General features: G+C 40.8%; 1 protein-coding gene across 6 annotated transcripts in view; it reads right to left on the bottom strand.

Moving 5' to 3' along the window:
- Positions 1 to 6,076: 6,076 nt before the first annotated feature.
- Positions 6,077 to 17,867, bottom strand: part of LOC105563304 (ubiquitin-conjugating enzyme E2 H) — a 49,580-nt gene continuing 37,789 nt past the window's right edge. For all 6 annotated transcript variants that reach the window (XM_012014788.1, XM_012014787.1, XM_012014786.1 and 3 more), the window contains exons 3-5: positions 15,191 to 15,358; positions 14,788 to 14,916; positions 6,077 to 14,554 (exon numbers count right to left, since the gene is read on the bottom strand). In XM_012014788.1, the coding sequence (XP_011870178.1) occupies positions 14,418 to 14,554; positions 14,788 to 14,916; positions 15,191 to 15,358 (434 nt within the window). In that variant the 3' untranslated portion in view covers positions 6,077 to 14,417. The remainder of the gene's footprint in view (positions 14,555 to 14,787; positions 14,917 to 15,190; positions 15,359 to 17,867) is intronic.

Raw genomic sequence — 17,867 nt, 5'->3', positions numbered from 1 at the left:
TCAGAGAATAGCAAAGTATTCTCTGATTGGTCGAGACGCAGCAGCCAACGGCAACGCCAACGGCAACGTCAACGCGAACCGCTAGTGTGATACGGCTATTAGACTGTCTCAGTCGTAGACGTAGGGCAAGGCAGAGAGAAACGTGAGTCGCGAAAGGCTATTGTATACGACTTATGTTTCTCTCTGCCTTGCCCTACGTCTACGACTGAGACAGTCTTAAGCCCGTATCAGACTACGGATTGGGATTGGGATTAGATTGAAATTTGACCAATCAGAGTAAAAGTTACTGAACTAGAGATTTAGTAAACTTTACTGTGATTGGTTAAATTTCAATGTAATCCCAATCCCAATCCGTAGTCTGATACGGTCTTTAAGCGTTTACGGATTACTCTCTGCCATCAGCCTATCTACAGTTACAGTTTTCTCGCTAAAAATGTAACTAGTTACATTTTATACTCCGTATACAAATGTCAACCTGCAGCTTTTCTGCAAGAGCACAATTTTTACATACGTTTCTCCCTCGAATGAATTCCAAAATCGAGCCCCTGAATAGATAATTTCTATAGAGACTCGACAACTTTTCTATTCTGCAGCCAATCGACACGCGTGAAAAATTTGCCGCGCGACAAATGTAATATTAGCCCAAGGCCCGGTTTCACCAATGTCGTTTAACTTTAAGCTTAGCTTAATTCGTCTCTTTCTAAAGTACAAGCTCGTCTACACGGAAGTCGTAAAGTCGTCGCAAGAATAGTTGACTGTGATTGGTTAATTCTTACGTGTCCGACTGTAATTGACCAATCGCAGTCGATTATTCTTACGACTACGACTCTGCGACTCGCATTGTAGACCCCGCGCAATTGGTCAATTTTTACCGATTCCGGCGCAAATTAACGGGTACGGCCTTGCAAAAACCAACCTTAAGAAGCACAGCGAATAAGCAGCATTGAATTTCACCCGCAATTGTAGAAACGGACGCGCGAGGCTCGCGAACGGAACATTCCGTGTACGCCGCATACCACACTTCCTAATGCCTGTTTTTTCGTTGAACTCGTTGAAACGCTCGTTCGCAATAGCGTAAACAGACGCCGGCGGCCGCTTTGTTTACGTTGAGCGGTAGCCTTGCGTGCCCTCGAGCCGCCGAAACTCGAGCCGCCGAAACTCGAGCCGCCGCGGCCGCCGCCGGCGCGTGTCGTCACGTTCACCTTCGTCACTCGAGACGCGACCGTGCGAGTAGACGCCGCGCAACAAGTCCCGCGAGCTTCCAACCGCCAACGCGATCACTTTCCGCGGGCGAGTCTCAACTCGGGTCCTCGGTACATCCTTCTCGTCGCTTCTTAGCGGTGTCTAGGTTTCCCATCTCGGTCCCGCCCGCGATGTTCTCGGGGAACGGCATCCGCGCGGTGAAGCAGAAGTCAAATCAGATCGGACTGTCTAGTCGGAGAAAACGAAACGGAGAAGCGACGTGTCAGTGAATCAGCGACGTATTACATCTCGTGGTATTTAGATAAATGCGAGAAGTGTCGCGTCGGGCGATAGCGCACTTTCGGTGGATCCACTTTACTTTCAATCGCTCGTTCGACTCGCGTCGTGTTGGCGCATCGGAGTGAAGTTGCCGGTAACCTGCCGTTCGTTGGCGAAGCGACCGCGGCGATGGACGCAGCGAGGATCTACGTCGAGCCCGGCGGTTTGGCGGCGCGTCTAATTATCAGGTGCGATCGTAATTACACTCGCGCGCTGATGCTCGTTGATCGCGCCGGCGACTCGAGTTTGCATGTCGACGAGGTGCACACGCCATTGCCAGCAGAACGCGGCCTTTAATCCAACGGCTCCGCGTTCTCGGGACGTACTTTCGCGTCGTAAATGTCCGTCCTCGACGCCGCACATTCGTTCGCCCTTAGATTCCCGCCTCGCGCGACAGGAGATAATATCTCGCCCTAGAAAACGGTGTCCCGGGACTAAACGCGCGGCGGCAACGGCTACGGCGAGGACTCCAGTTGGGACTTCGGTTCCCTCGAAAAACAGTGTTCACCGCGTCAACTCGCGAATCGTGCTCTTCCGTGCCGGTCGCGGTAAACCCTGGTGGCGCGACATATTGGCGCAACATCGGGAAATAACGTGAATCCAGTATTCCCAACATCGGCTCAATATTGCAAGATGAACGCCTGCTCTTCCCAGTGAGAAATGATTCGAATCGACGACGTCGAATCGACATCGACACCGTCGAATCGACGTCGATCGACGAATCATTTCTCACTGGGTTGGCCGATGTCCATTTAGCAACATTCTCATTACATTGTTAAATATTGGCCGATGCACGTCCAACATAAATTCAATGTTATATAATTATTATATATTTACATTAATTCCACGGCTCTGCGTTGGACAATGTCGGCCAATGCATTTCTAAAACGACCAACATTGGACCGATATTTAGCCAATATTTAGCCAATGTTTAGCCAATGCGCTGTGCTACTAAGCGCGTATATCGGGAGTGTCGAAATGATTTTCGCGCGAGTGCGCGAGTGAGTGAGTGCCAGGGAATCTGAGAGGAGGAGCAGGCCTGGAAGGCGTCGGGCAACGGCGGAGCAACTGTCAGGTGAGTCATTCAATATCATTAGCAAATTAAATATTATAAAGGAGTACACGAAACAACTTGAGCGATTGATCAGATTCTTAATCTCTAATGTGAAAATTGACAAGTACTAAGATACAGGAGTGAGAGCCAGGACAGGATGTTACTGTCTAAATAATTTTCATTTTAAGTCTGTTGCGAAAATAGACTTAAAAGCGGCAAGACTCAAGACTTTTCAAAGTTGCTTAAGTTTCAGAATAGCTGCTTACGTTCCAGACTATCATTGGTCACTTTTCCTTAAGTCTCAAGTGCTGCTTAAATTTTTTTTCGTGTGTTTAAGCCCTTAGGCTGCGGTCCACTTGTTGCAAATTCATTCTTTGTCTTCCTTTTAATAAAGAAAGAAGACAAACGCTTTGAGCATTTGCAGCGTCAAGCGGACCGCAGTCTTAATCGTCTATTCCCAAATAGAAAACGACGATCGTTTGCGAACTCGAGAAGAATTCTTTAAATTCTCAATGAATCCGCTCGCGAATAAAAGTTCCCTTCCGGTAGTGCAAAAAGGATTACTCTGCAAAGTGTAAAAAGAAATCCTTTTCTAAAAATTGGAAGCTCAAAATTGCTGACGTAAAAAGTTTCACAATTCGAAAGAATTCTTTTCGGATTCTCTGGATTTCCTTTTCAGTCGAATTGCTCGAGTAATACGCGACTAACGGTCGGAGGGAAAGATGTGTCTCTTTGTGAAATTTTGCGAAAGTATATTCTTGGAAAATTATTCACTTGCCCAAATCTCGGAGCGAAAAGAACAGATAGATTTCTTTTCAAAAGCTATGCATACACTGACAAAAAAAGTTTAGAACCAAGTAAATAGCTTTACTTAAAATAATTTTTTACTCAAGTAAATATTTATTCTATTTAAATGAAAATGTCAAATTTCAAGTAAATCTGTGTATTATAGTATTAAGTAAATTAATTGAAATCATTACATTTTCTACAGTCAACTAAAGATTTCATAAGATAGAGAATACTATTTATTAAATGAAATCATTGTTTTTTGTCAAATAAGAAGTCCAATTTTCTTGGCTATAAAATTTATATCTTAGTAAACATTTTATAGAATTAAAGTAAAATTTTTTAATTTAAAATTATCTACTGTTTGATATTTAATAAATACTTAAATTAATGAAATGCATGTTTTAATTTGTTTATTATTTTTTAAATTTAATGAATAATTTTCTTGAGTAATATTTTTTGGATTAAGATATTTTTTTATCAGTGTACAATTACATTAATAAACGTGAGAAACAATGGAACAGTTTCGATGCGATCATAATTAATCTTTTTGTTTTTCTTTTTGAAATGTTTCAAATATTTTGGCCGTCATTATAATTTACACCTTTTATTTTTATATTGCAGATCAACGCAGTCTACAACTCCGCTGCTGCGCGTCGGTTGGTGAGTGCAAAATTATTTTTGTTTGAAATCGAAGCAACGGATCTATGAGAAACTGTTACGTATCCGTATACATTTTTGGCACGAGTGTATTTGTTGAGCATAAAAATATTGCAAACATGATATCTCATAGATCCGCTGCCTGAAATGGATGGACTGGAATAAATTGGAATGGATATTTAATCCTGGTTTGTGCGCAATTGTCGATTTGTCGAGCACACGAGGACGTATAAAATGTTATAGCTCGTAAAACTTAGCTCATTTATATCGACAAATTGGCATTTTCTAGTGTCTTGTTACACGGAACGTTAATTACGCGACGTCCCCAGAAATTTCGGCAATTTCGCGAGTATAAATAATAAAGGCGATAGCGAACTTTCCGAATAAAATGAGCTCGGTAAAAAAGATAAACGATGATAGTGCGAGCTTTGTAAGAGTCCGAGTTTAAGACATTGATATTCTTCACACTTTTCGCTGAGCACATGATACATTTCGAGGGAACGTAATTAAGAACATATGAGGATCCTAAATATTAATTATTTGAACGGTCTTATTAATATTATAACTAATTAAACTTTCAACTTCGTGGCTTGGATGAAAAATAAATGTAAAGAAAGCAAAGATAGAGAGATAGAAATTAAGCAATAGCAACTAGGAAACTGACATCTTTTTAAATGTCAAGTTTTCATTTAAGTTGCCTCATAATGTTTCTCGTGCAATCAAGATTAGAAAAAGATAGTTATATCTTTCATTCACTTGTGTGTGTGTACGTGTGCACGCGCCTGTGTGAATTAAACAAATAAATGAAATCTCTGAATGAATGACAGAGAAAAATTATTTAAGTATTCCTTTCTATTTTCTCTTCTTCCTATGTCTGTGATTCTACCAGGATTAAATATCATGTGAGTTGAAGCAAGAAAATCGTACTGAAATATTGCTTCTTCAATAGGTTTTCAATATTGTGCATTACGTTATAAACAGAGAGTAAAGAAACGATGAGAAATTGTGTAATGATATAGAATATTCCAATTAATTTATTCCATAAAAGCGTTTTAATTATTATTAGTTGTATTTAATCTTGTAACTTGTCAATTTTTTCTAATTTCTCATAGTCCATCCATTTAATGATAATTTAACTTATTCTGCCACTTGAACCAAATTAGAAGTGTGGTAGTTCTGATAAATGTGTGGCCGTAAAACGGACAATTTTATATGTCTCAATTATATTGGTTACATATTGGGGAACAAAGTATTACATTTGAAATAATTCCAAATGTATTAGCTTATTAGCGCATCTTGGAAGGAACATAAAAAATGAGTGAATTAAACGTGCATAGCTATTTTCATTATTATTCATCGGTCGACTCGTTCTTAAAATTAGATAATTGAGAGAGAATGATAAAATTAATCAGGCGTTTACACTGAATTTATTTTACATTTAATTGGAAAATTTTAAAAATCTGAAAACATGGGGGAAGAACATGAAGAAAATTGTTTCTTTATAATATTTACGTTAAAAAATATCCAACTACGATCATACAAAATTATAATTTTTTAAAGATTAATTAAAATCGACCCTAAAACATAAACATAAAAATATTATTTGAATTTTTTTTCACAATATTTTCTCAGTTATGACTAATCAAAGTTGCCCATTGGTATCGCGTAGAGTTGATGAACGAGTTTATTAAGTTTTTATTAAAGTCTCAGATATTTGTACGCATTAATCAGTATATTATTGATCTTCATAATTAAAATAACGTTGATTTCGGCCTTTTATTGTTTTTATTACTTATACGAGCCCTACGCGATACCGTTGATGGCCACCTTCGTTCGCTTACAACTCGAAAATATCGCAGTCTCGAATTTTTGCATCAAAATCTTTAATTTCGACTAGTCTTCAAGATACGTTGAAATATTGCGCGATAGCCGAATACTCTATAAATGACAGTATACAAAGAATAAAGTTAGATAGAGTTATTATAAAATAATGTCAAACAATGCAGTCAACATAAAGGGTACGTGGGTTATTTAATAAAATACGCTCACGCAATATTGGTTCTTTTCGTTTTATTGTACCAAAAAATTGCATCTTGTTCAATCATCGTTAATTCAATATAATATATATATATATTTATATTTATATTTGTTATATCTTATTTATAATAAATATTTGTAATAGCGTAATGTTCATTGTTTGTCATTGTTTTATTGTGTTCATGAACCATGAAAACGTGGATTCAGCAAGTTCGTAATCATCGTCATCACGTGCTAACTAGAAAGACGTTCTGTGTGATTGGTCAGATTCGGGAAATCTGTCTGTAAAAGACACGCCAGATCGTCGAATTATTTCTGTCTCGCAACCTCCGTTTTCGTTTTCTTTGTTTGCTTTTTTTCTTGTCTTTTGGAAAGAGGCCGGATTATTCGAGATTAATTCTTTTCTCTCGGCATATTTGTCGTTGACACATCTTTTTTTTTCTTCTTTTTGCTAACAGTACCAGCATCTTACATAGACGATTCATACATTGAAACAATAGGTACCTAAGGAAACTTTACATCTAGCTGTAGTGAGGCGCCCGTTCCCTTAAATTCGCCCTTTAGAATTATTTTTCTGAATCTGCGTGGCGCGTAAGTCCAAAAATTATATCACTTTTTCTATTCCTCGGTAAAGTTGGACCTACGCTACTAATTAGAGCTGTTACACACGATACAATCGCGTCGTAGTAGAAATCACACGAATCCCATCACCTGTTACTAATATCAAGACTTCCAAAAATAATGATTTCTTAATATGCCATTAATTGAAAAAGAAAACTTTTCTAATATCGAAAATGCTAAAGATAAAATTAATTCTTTAAGCGTCTTACTTAATCGCGTATCATATTTCGTCTAAATACTTTAGTTTACAATTAATCTGCTTTGTATGCATCTGAGTTTTGATAAAGAAATGCATTACGCACTTCCGCTTGAATTATTCCAACTCGTTACGAATGCTAATATGAATTTCACAAAGCGTTCGACAGTACGCCGAGACGACTGACAATGAGTGCTGCAGAATGAAATACGCCCCGGTAAAACGGTTTTATTATACATTATTTAACGACACGTTAATGCGACCATTTAAAACATCCCGCTCGCGTATTCTTCGTTTTATCGTTGACCAATTCAAGGATAACGGGTCCTCCACGAGCCGAAGCAGCGCAGCTAATTACCATATACCGTAAGAAAATATATGTACCTCTACAGACACCAATAATTCGATCTTCACGATTGTACATGGAACATAGAAACGGTTCCCGAACAAATCCTCCGAACGAGTGTTCCGAACTTTATCGTCATCATTATCATCATCACTACGTTAGTTTATAAAGCTTTACTTTGCCAATGTTAATTAACGGATATCTCGTCGATTCCCCGTAAACCCTGCAGTACAGCAGTCTTTGTGCCAATTTTTCTCGAGAGCTTTTAGCAGCTAATAACTCGAACACATTACGAGGTGTACTTAGTTTTCTTTTTCTTTTCAATGTATTGTTCGGCAAGAATTTCCTTTAGCAGCTCTCCGGTCACGCTCTTCACGATATCGTCGTCAATAAGTATGGCAGTGACTAGGAACCACTGGGGGAAAACGTAACGTTACTGCAGAGTTAATGACGATCGTCGTCCACGAGAGAGTTAGTACAACTCCTTAGCATTTTATACGTCGCTACATGTGTTACGTTCGAAAAGGGTCTACCAGCGATATCGAAATCTATTATCGAAAGAATCCGTTTCACTGCGTAAAAGCGGTTCGACTGAAGGATCGCGGGCGCGTTGCCCGAGCCCTTCAATCTTCTAATTTCTTCGCAGCACGCACCAAGCGACGTTTTGTTCCCTAATTAGCGGTTGTTTCTTCCAAGTTTGTTGTGTTAAATAAAAGCGATACTCGCGGTAATCGTGATAAAATGTCTGGCTGAGATATACATCGGATAGGTCGCTTCTAACAAATCAAATATAATTTCACTTTTGAGCGATAAATGTATAAATAAGTTCCAAGTTAGCCACTCAATTGTCGGGTTAATCGAGTCCTCCCGGATTTTTCTCGCATTTATAATATAATTTCCACGACAAGATTCTATCATCTTTTTTCCAATTTTCACTCGAGTAATTAAAAACCGTGCAAACGCACATCGCGGTGCGGGCCGCCAAGAAGGTGCCTCTCTTCCTTACAGCATTATGCTTCCCCCTTCAACTCTCTCAGCCTCTCTATCGCCATATAGTCGAAATATGAAATCCTTATCATTTCCAGATGCATAAGCGAGCGTAAACCTTTCGTTCGAGAGAACACGCTCTCCTCTCGCGTCAACAAATTGCACTTACATTTGTATTTCGTTTCTTTTCTTCTCGCGCTTACAATTTTGCTTGTGGATCACTTGTTTATCTCAGACGCGGTAGAAAACGAGTCTCGCTTATCTACGTGGAAACGGTTTAGGTACGTTCTCGCACAATCGATGAGTAATGTAAAGCAGTAATAATACAACGCGAAAGGGTCCGTTCATTGCGCCGCGAACGCCGACATTGCCCAAAGCAAGAGTAACAGAGCGCCACGTGAAATTAACAGCTTCTTCAGTTTCGTTAATTACATTCCCGGACGCGCTGCGGAACAGCGGGTGGAAACGCATTTAAATTGCCAGATGTGTAAACGCCAGAGGCAGTCGCGTGCTTCATTTCGATCGTTCAATCGCCATCGTCCCGCGACAATGTCGGCGTTCGCACTCCAGTTTGCAAATATGCATACGGCTAGGTCATTGTTATCGCTGGATCTAAGTCGGGAGATTAAAGTGGGCCTGTCGTCCGTTTTTCTTTTTTTTTCGGCTGGCTAAGTTAGCGTGAAACGGATCGAGGTGGTGAAATGAAATTTGCCAAAAGTACATCGGAAAATGCGTATACCGCAAGCGCAACTGCATCGTCGTTGTCGGGCGACTAGTTTCGATCGTACGATCGACATTAACGATTGTATCCTTCTTATTACAACTTTGTTAATCAACCATTATTGCAAACGCGCACCGCTCGCCGGCGCGCTTCGCTAACATCGATGATATATAATTACGAACGAGTAGCAAAAATATTGCTGTCTCCCAGTCCCGATTAAAATATCTGAAGGTGGAGAGTTTTTTCTTTCTTTCTTACGTCTTTTCCCCCCCCTCTCGATTATCTAATTCAGCTTTACCGCGCGAGAAAAACAAGATGTCAAATCAGGATACGTGCTCCGCCGGCGGAACAGGAATAGCAGCTGTTCATTATCTCCTTAATTCGCGTCACGTGCTGGAATCCTGAACGGGCAACAGCCTGCTATTTAAAGAACCTCGTTGATAATGACCGCTCTACCGACTTCTATCTCCCTATTTCGACGTTCAAAGAACATTACACGACAGAATTAAGTTCCGTACAATGAAAATCTCGGCCCTCCTGGCTCCGACGTTCGAGCGCCTCCGCCTTTTCTTCTCCTCCCTCTTTGTACGTTTGGAGCTACAACTCCGCATATGATTCTCGCAAAAATCGTGGACCGTACACGCTGTATTCCGTGGCGCGAAATTAATAGCTTCGTCTAGAATGTGCGCGCGCGCGCGCGTGTGTATGTGTGTGTGTGTGTGTGTGTGTGTGGATATGTGTATATGCCTTTGATCAAACTGAATCGGATAAAACGAATCCCTCGCCCTTCGATCACATATTGTTGACATAACTTTGGCAAACACGTGGCATCGCCTGTCGCCGACCTACTCTCTTTCTCTCAATTGTATATCGGAATTGTCATCCGATAAATATACTTACAGTGTTCGCGAATAATAGGACTTACGGTGGGACGCTAAGAACACAGAATATGCAAAGAACCAATCGATCACAATAATCGTAGTTTCAAATTCTCTCGTTTCAAGGTCTCTAAGGCTTACAATTTATTATCACGATATAAATTATATGTTTCTTCGTGTTACGTAACGACTCCTTTGCATCCTTTAAATGTACAATTACTCGGAAAACATTCGACGTATCTTACGGAATTAAAGGAACGACATAAGCGCTGCATCTTATACACGAGACTCTAATCGTTCTACAGGCTGCTCACGATTATAAAAATAATTGATTATTCATTATTTATGATCACAGAGGGGAAAATTAAATGGCGATGAAGTCTGACATAGGATAAAGAACATGCAACTATCGCTATATTATATCATTGCAATACATGTATAAAAATATGCCTTTAGACGTTATTCAATGTTACAAAAAGATTTGAACACAATAGAGGCAATGGATCTTCGCATTATAAAACGAAATATTAGTTAACATTAATCTAAGCATTAATCCGACAATCCAATATCAATTTACATGTGCTGCGGAAAATTTTTCATCTTCGTCATAACATGAGCGCGCACGGCGAATGGGGCGAATACTGAAACAATCCCAATGGTCGAAACGGAGACGCGGTTAAGTTATTCAGTTGACAGGAGGAACAAACAACACTTGCAAAAAAAATATATAAAAAATGATTATTAAAACTATTCTTTTTCGCTTAATTAAACAATTCGTTAGTAAAACCATATACATAATAGTTAATATAAAGTTATGCGAATATGATCGATAATATATATATATATTTTTTTTTATGCATATAACTAGTCAATAATTCTATATGTTACATATATAATTAGCAACGATGTGAGATCTGAGAGCACGACTTTAAACTCAATCGACACGGTTCTACGGGAAACGCACATTCTATGTATGATTTTTGGTTCTGAATGAACGAAGCCTAAAAAGTACAGTGCCGACGAGACATTAGACGCGTTAAAGCTACATACTGTGCTAACTTACAAAAATAAAGTAGAAAAGACGCGCGTTCCTGTGAGAGAGATACAGTGCGAATGAAAGAGTAGCGGAATTTCCCTTTTCGTTTTCTTTTTGTCTAAATAAGTACGGCTGAGATAACTCTAAGTATTTATGCTGAACAAATTGTACATTTGTCTCGACGTATATCCGAGTGACGCATAGCTCATACTTTGTCGATTGCACACCGAGGTCTCAAAAGCACTAAAATATTATGACAATATCGGAGCCAATATTACGAACGGACGAATGCTATGAAAAATATGTCGAAGAGCAACGAATTGTGACGAACTTTGAAACGTGTCGCTTTACATAATTGCACGAATTGGAAGAGTAACACGAAAACGATACTGTTTTCTTTTTTTTTCTCATAATTTATACGGAAACCATACTCTGATCTTGCTCAGTCTTAACAGCGATTCTCGAAACGGTAAACGCATTGCAGTACACGTCGCCAACGGAACGGATTCGCTGGGAAACAGGCCGTGTCCACGAAAGTTCGTCTTAAATAATAACGTAATAACGTAAAGCGCGAATATCCGTATAAATTATATGTCGGTTCTCGTTGCGTAGAACGTAACATTGTTTAAAAAAAACGAAGGAAAAAGCGAGCGCAGCTGTTGCGTAATACATTCAAAACGTGGATAAGCTTTATCGGCGAAGTAAATAAAAGTTGCGACTGCAAAAGTTTGCGCAACGAAATCGTACAAATGTACGGTATATTGGCTAGGGGGAAAAAAATCGTAACTTTTCTCTCGCTATTTACATACTGAATTTGATTTCTGCATTTGCCGCGTTTACTACCGATGCGCCCACACAATGTAGTTACGGCTACATTACGATACTGCTAGTGTCAATTCAAGTATCTATTCTGAAAATTCCCAAGACGGACAACCAAGTTTATCAGCAAAATGTTTTTTCACGCGCTTTCCTCATATCTCTGTCTTTTCCGTTGACGTACATTTCTCAATTATCACCGCGAAATGATAACGAAGCCTGGTAACTGCATTCGACGGCTCTATCTCTAGTTTTTGTAAAAACGCATTCGGTATTAATTTGCAATGCTGTAAGCACAATGAATTTCATTCAAAGGTCCGTTAACGCTAAATGGTCGTCGTATTCACTCATATATTCATAAACGAAATTGTTTACGGGAGACCCATATAATAAGGCACACTTTTCTGCCTGAGAAGGCACTGAAATATAACGTTTATACTTACGTACAGCTATAAATCGCATTGCATACATGTAAATCATGCAAAGGAGGGAGATCAATTTGAAACGAGATACTATTGATCGCAGATTATTGTGCACCAAAGTTTGTACAATTTTATATTATATAAATTTACAATTTTCCTACACTTTGCCAAACAATTCTATTCTACTTGGTTCTTTTTGAAAATTTAAACTCGCTGATATATATATATCGTTAATCATAAAAATAAATTTAATCCTTTCCTCGCGCTTTCCATCTCTGCTGTCTATTCGAATTTGTGTCTTGCTTTATTCAGCGATGTGATACAACCACAGTTTTTTTTGTTTTTCTCAAACGGAAATTCCCTGAGTCCTTTGATTTTATTTTCTTTAGCTCTAATATTCAAAATAAACTTAAAAACACTGCATTGGCGGATGGAAGTAACGATGAATTAAGTTGGGGAGGGTAGTTATTCTCTCTTAAACGCAAGGATATTTCCAGTTTTACTTCTAGAAAAGCAAAGCATCTCTCAAACATTGTAACAAACCAATTCAATTTAATATACGTCCTCCTCTTAATAACAATAATCTATATAATGAAATCTATAATGAGTCGAATAACAATGAGATTAAAATAGTACAAATTGACTTAAAATTTTCCGCGAGCGAGTGTTAAATCGCGTCCGATCCGTACCCACCGGGATCAACTAAATCTACATTCACTTTCGAGGGTTGGACACACGGCGACCAAGTCCTGTAGCTTCGGTTGCTTGCGTCTCTTCCGCGCTCACGCCCGACCGATGCGCACAGTTCGAAACAGGACGCCGGGGTAGTTCGAAACGTATTCAGAGAGTCTCGTTTGCACTCATGCTCCCGAGGTGGTTCCGCAATCGCGAAGTCTTGGACAGCAGCTGCGTCGTCCCGGCGTCGTTCGCGTGCGGCCGTTTTTGTGGCAGATTCAATCTTTTCCCCGCCGCCGACGACGACGTGGCGATCGGTCGCTGATGCGCAGCCCTACGGGGGAAACGTTTGGGAATGGTGATGGCAGGAAAAAGGAAGACGGTGCTAGTACCCATACTCCATCACATTTTTGCGTGTCTCACTGTTGTTTAAAACAAAAGAAACCTAAAACTCACGCGTCACATTGCGCACTGATTTTACGATCAACCGGCTGCGAGGGGGGAAAAAAAAGCTGTACCGCGAAGAAACGAGCCCGTTTGCTTCCCCCCTTTTTAAACTAAACGATATTTATGGCGTATTCTTTAAATTTAAAACATGAGAATGAATAACGATTGATAGCGATTTTGAATGTAAAGAGTAATTAGATGCTAAATAGATGCTAACACAGTCTAAGATAGCAGCAAAGGAGTCGTTAGTTGGTGGAGACGATGCGCTCGCTAGCGTGCCAGATTGGACAATTGGTCGTTAAAATTTCTCGTGGCGCGTCTCCCCGCGTGCTGCTTCGATCTCGATCACGTGCTTTCGAGTATCACAACGACGAACGCGCCCGCGGGCGCTCGGAAGAAAGAACGAACAAGGGCGAGAGAATGTCGCAAAAACCGGGGGAAACGTGATCGGGCGAATACATCAGGTGTAGCTCTATCCGTCGCACGTACGTTATTGTTTTGCTGTTTAATTACAAAGAAGTTACGCAGATTGTACGTGTACGCAAGCATCATCGATCGATGCTAGAATCGTCGGGGGACATAATTTCGAAAATGGATCGACGGATGATCCTTGAACGCCAACGATGATCCTCTCTCTTTGTCTCTCTGTCTCACACCCTTTTCTCTTGTTTGCACTGAAAAGTGAAAGCATGGAACCTCGAGACGTTGACAGAGATTGCGTATTTCGTGCGTCGTTTGTTGGACACGCCATAATTATTCTCGTCGTCATCGTCGTCGTCGTCGTCGTCGTCGTCGTCGTCGTCGTCGTCGTCGTGATTGTAGCAATTAAACGTAGCGAACAATTAACGAATTAATTGAAGCAAGAGCTTGGACGACCGTGAGAGACATCGCCGTCGTGATAGAAAACGCCCCTCGGGATGCGCTCGGTGAGGAGAGCGCGATTCTCCGTTTTTACCTCGTTCGTCTCCGTCACTTTCACTCTCGCCGTGCCGGGGGATGGTCGATCACCACCCCTCTGCATATGTACGGGCGACGGACGACGGGCGACGAGAGCAGCGACGAGTGATAAAGGGGATCTCGTCGCCGTCACCAGAAGTGAGGCTCGGAGTCTCGGGTGTAAGCATCTATTTGGTAGTAGGACGAGCGATCGGGGGATCTTACAGGGAATCGAGATGATTAAGGATATGGGTACGCGCGGATGGTAATATATTTGGTTACAACTCCATGTCCTGCGCCTCGTCCTCGCTGAAGTCGCTCATCGACGACTCGCTGTCGGAGGACATCCCGTTGCCGGTGCCGCCATTCTCCTGGTCCCTCAGCGCCTCCTCCGTCGCGTACTTCCTCACGTAATCTGCCGGGGGAGAAGCCAGAAAACGGGAAATTGCATTGCGACCGTAATGACGTTCTAAGCGTACACACGCGGAACGGAAGCAACTACGGGGGGAGTCTCTGTCTGGTCTTTTTACTCCTAAGAGAGACACGGGCCGACCGGCGGGCCGTTCGTAAAAGTCTCTCGCAATGATCCTCCGCCCTCGTTCCAACCGTGCCTCGTTATGGGGTGGGAACTTATTAAGCCACACTTACCCGCCACTTTCTTCTTGTACTCCTCGGGTTTGTGAAGATACATCGCGGCGGCGTCGCCGTTCAATGGATCGATTGGATTGGGATATGTTAACAACTGAGGCAGGAAAGACTCGAAAATATTTGACAAGTCTGAAACAGCGAAACAGGGAGAAAACATGATCAGCGCTCGTTCGCAGTTCTCCTCGCTTTTGCTGAAAGGATGTTAACATGCCGCTCGGTAAAACTAAACGTAATAAATACGAGACGGATGTGTACACGCGCCGCGCACCGGGAAGTAACTCTCGAAGCGATGTGGCTCTGAATTAAGTCACTTGCAGGCGAAACAGCTAAGTAGACGGCTAAGTGAAAATTACTTTGCGCTATTTGCAGACTCGGTTTTTACGCGGCTAAAACGAATACGTACCGTAAAGGGCAGTCCAAGCCTGGTTTATAACGTCTAGACACACCGTGCCCGAGACTTCGTCAATGTTGGGATGGTAGACCTTGTTCATGAAACCGATCGAAGGTGATTTGAAAGGGTAGTGCTCCGGTAGATGAACCCTCACTTTCCATATTCCACCCTCGTAGGGCGCTGCAACGCAACGTAACGCGATCTTATAAGTCCGTTAATTATTACAATTAAATTCCGTCATATATATATATACTTGTGCACGCGTGTGCTGTTAATCGACAGACGGAATGTTCGTAATAATCGAAACGTCAAATTTAAGCTCGTCACCTCGCCGGGTATTTTAATTATAAAGCAAATATCGATAGTTCTTGGCGCAAATCAGATCGCCTGAATGCATTACTGCCGCTAACAAATGAATTAATCGCCGGTTTTTTCTTTCGCAAAATGCCGCTAATTATTGCCGCTGTTGCTCTTTTAGCGTCGGTTTTTCGGCAAACGGGCGCGGAGATCGGAAAGTATGTAACGCACGCGGATCGAAAAATTCCAGCTTGCTCGTTAATTATTTAGCTGAATTTCGATGCGGGCTGTCAAGCTAAACAAAAATAAAAGCGCCGAAACACCCGGAAACCGGTCGTGCTCGTCGAATCGAGGTGAATAACCGAAACGTCGATACCTCGTCGAAATTCACGTTTCGTGATGCATCGTGGCGGCGATCACGCGCGTAATCATTCCTCATCGCGCCCGCATGGCCTCGCGGGGGGGGGGGGGGACGTGCGTTAGTTTACGACCGCGATTCCGCCGCTCATACGTGCAAGCAATTGCGCGTACAGTTAGCAGCGATATGTACGATTGCTGGACGCAGACAGGCCGGCGGGCGCTATCTCATAATTTGCGATAGATCCAAGGAACTGGAACGTCCAACGGTAAAGCCGTTCTCCGGGATGCCTCATTCGTCCGGGAAGAAGAAAATAATGTTCGCGGCGCAAAGGGGGATCCATTGTGGCTGACGAGCGCGGCTGTTTTCGGCCCAAAGTTCCCTAAGAGTTTTCCCTCTTTCCGCAAAGTAAGAATCGCGAAGCTTCGCACGATAAGTACAGACGACGACGTCGACGGTATCTCGCGAGGGATGAGGACTCTAAAGAGCTCGCGCTTTTCCTCCCAGCCTTGTATAAAATTACCCTCCAGCGAGGGTACTTCCTCCACCAAATCCTCTCTCCCGACTCAAATTAGAATGGTATGAATCTACCACGCCGAGGCACTTAGAGCACTACACGGCACACAGAGAAAACGATTTCTTTGGATTTAATAAATGTTGTTGTATCAAACAAATTTGATATTTGGAATGGTCCAAACAATTCATTTCTTTGAATTTGAAGTAATATACAGGGTGAGTCATTTTAATCGACGCACGCAAATATCTCTTCGGGGCAAAAGTTGTTGGGTTTCGAGGGGGGGGGGGGGGACATAAGATGGTACCGTTGGTTTGACCTTGAATAGTTGCTTGAAGGCCACGTGAAAGTCACCTTCCTTTTTTTTAATGAAACCCCCTATTGTTTATTATACTATCTTATTCTACTAATTAATATGAACAACTTTTGTCTGAAACATTGTTTGATTTGCCTAATACTTTTTGAGATATTTAAGAGAAAATTGATAACTTTTTCAATGTTTAGCTTATGATAACTGTTGGTCGGAGGGAAAAGTAGTACGGGATTTTTTTTACTTGTTTTGGTTTCAGGAATATGCTGTTGCAATAGTGCTCCAATTATTGAAAATTTTTGTGTATGTAAATTTTGTGTTTGTTACAATACACAAGTTTCAGTAATTGGAGCACTATTGCAACAGCATATTCCTGAAACCAAATCAAGTAAAAAAATCCTGTACTACTTTTCCGTCCGACAAACAGGTATCATAAGCGAAAAATTGAAAAAGTTATAAATTTTCTCTTGAATATCTCGAAAAGTATTAGGTAAATAAAAAATGTTACAGACAAAAGTTGTTCGTACTAATTAGTAGAATAAGATAGTATAATAAACAATAGGCTGGCTAAATAATATAATTATTTAATTGAAAGATATTACCTCAAATAATATTGTCTTTTCCAACAAATAATAAAGATGTTTGAATAAAACAGTAAAATTTTTATTCAAACAAATAATGTTTCGTACAAGTAGATGTTGTTTCAGTGAAACACTTTTCAATCAAATATATTATAAATAGGAATACTAAATCCAAAGAAACCTGTCTCTCTGTGTAAGAGAGGTCCAAGTTGAAATCCTGGCTGAAGTAGTATTTTTCGCAATAAATTTTCTGCATTGACCGGTTAATTAACAAACGTGGCCAGCTGTGGTCGAATGAAATTTGGAATTTTACTATTATACTGGCAGTTCGAAGAAACTAACCTTTTATCGATATTCGTTGCATTAAGTTGTTAATTGCTGTCGTACACTGAGAAAAATTTCCATCGGATAAACCAATTAAATAGTGTTTCCGATGGTTAATCTTTTCGATTAACTTTTCCGATTAAATTATGCATACATCCGATGAAATTTATCCAATAAAATTTGATCGAGAAACCGATTATACTTTTCATCGGATATACAATTTAATCGGATATATCCAGGGTTGGGTACTGTCTAGTTTAAAAGATAAAAGTTAAGTTCAAAGTTAAATAATTTTAACTTAACTT

This window comes from Vollenhovia emeryi, unplaced genomic scaffold, assembly GCF_000949405.1.
Source record: "Vollenhovia emeryi isolate VEMERY1.0 unplaced genomic scaffold, V.emery_V1.0 DF939178.1, whole genome shotgun sequence".
NCBI classification, from domain to species: Eukaryota; Metazoa; Arthropoda; class Insecta; order Hymenoptera; family Formicidae; genus Vollenhovia; species Vollenhovia emeryi.
This window is presented reverse-complemented; position numbering and strand designations above follow the sequence as displayed.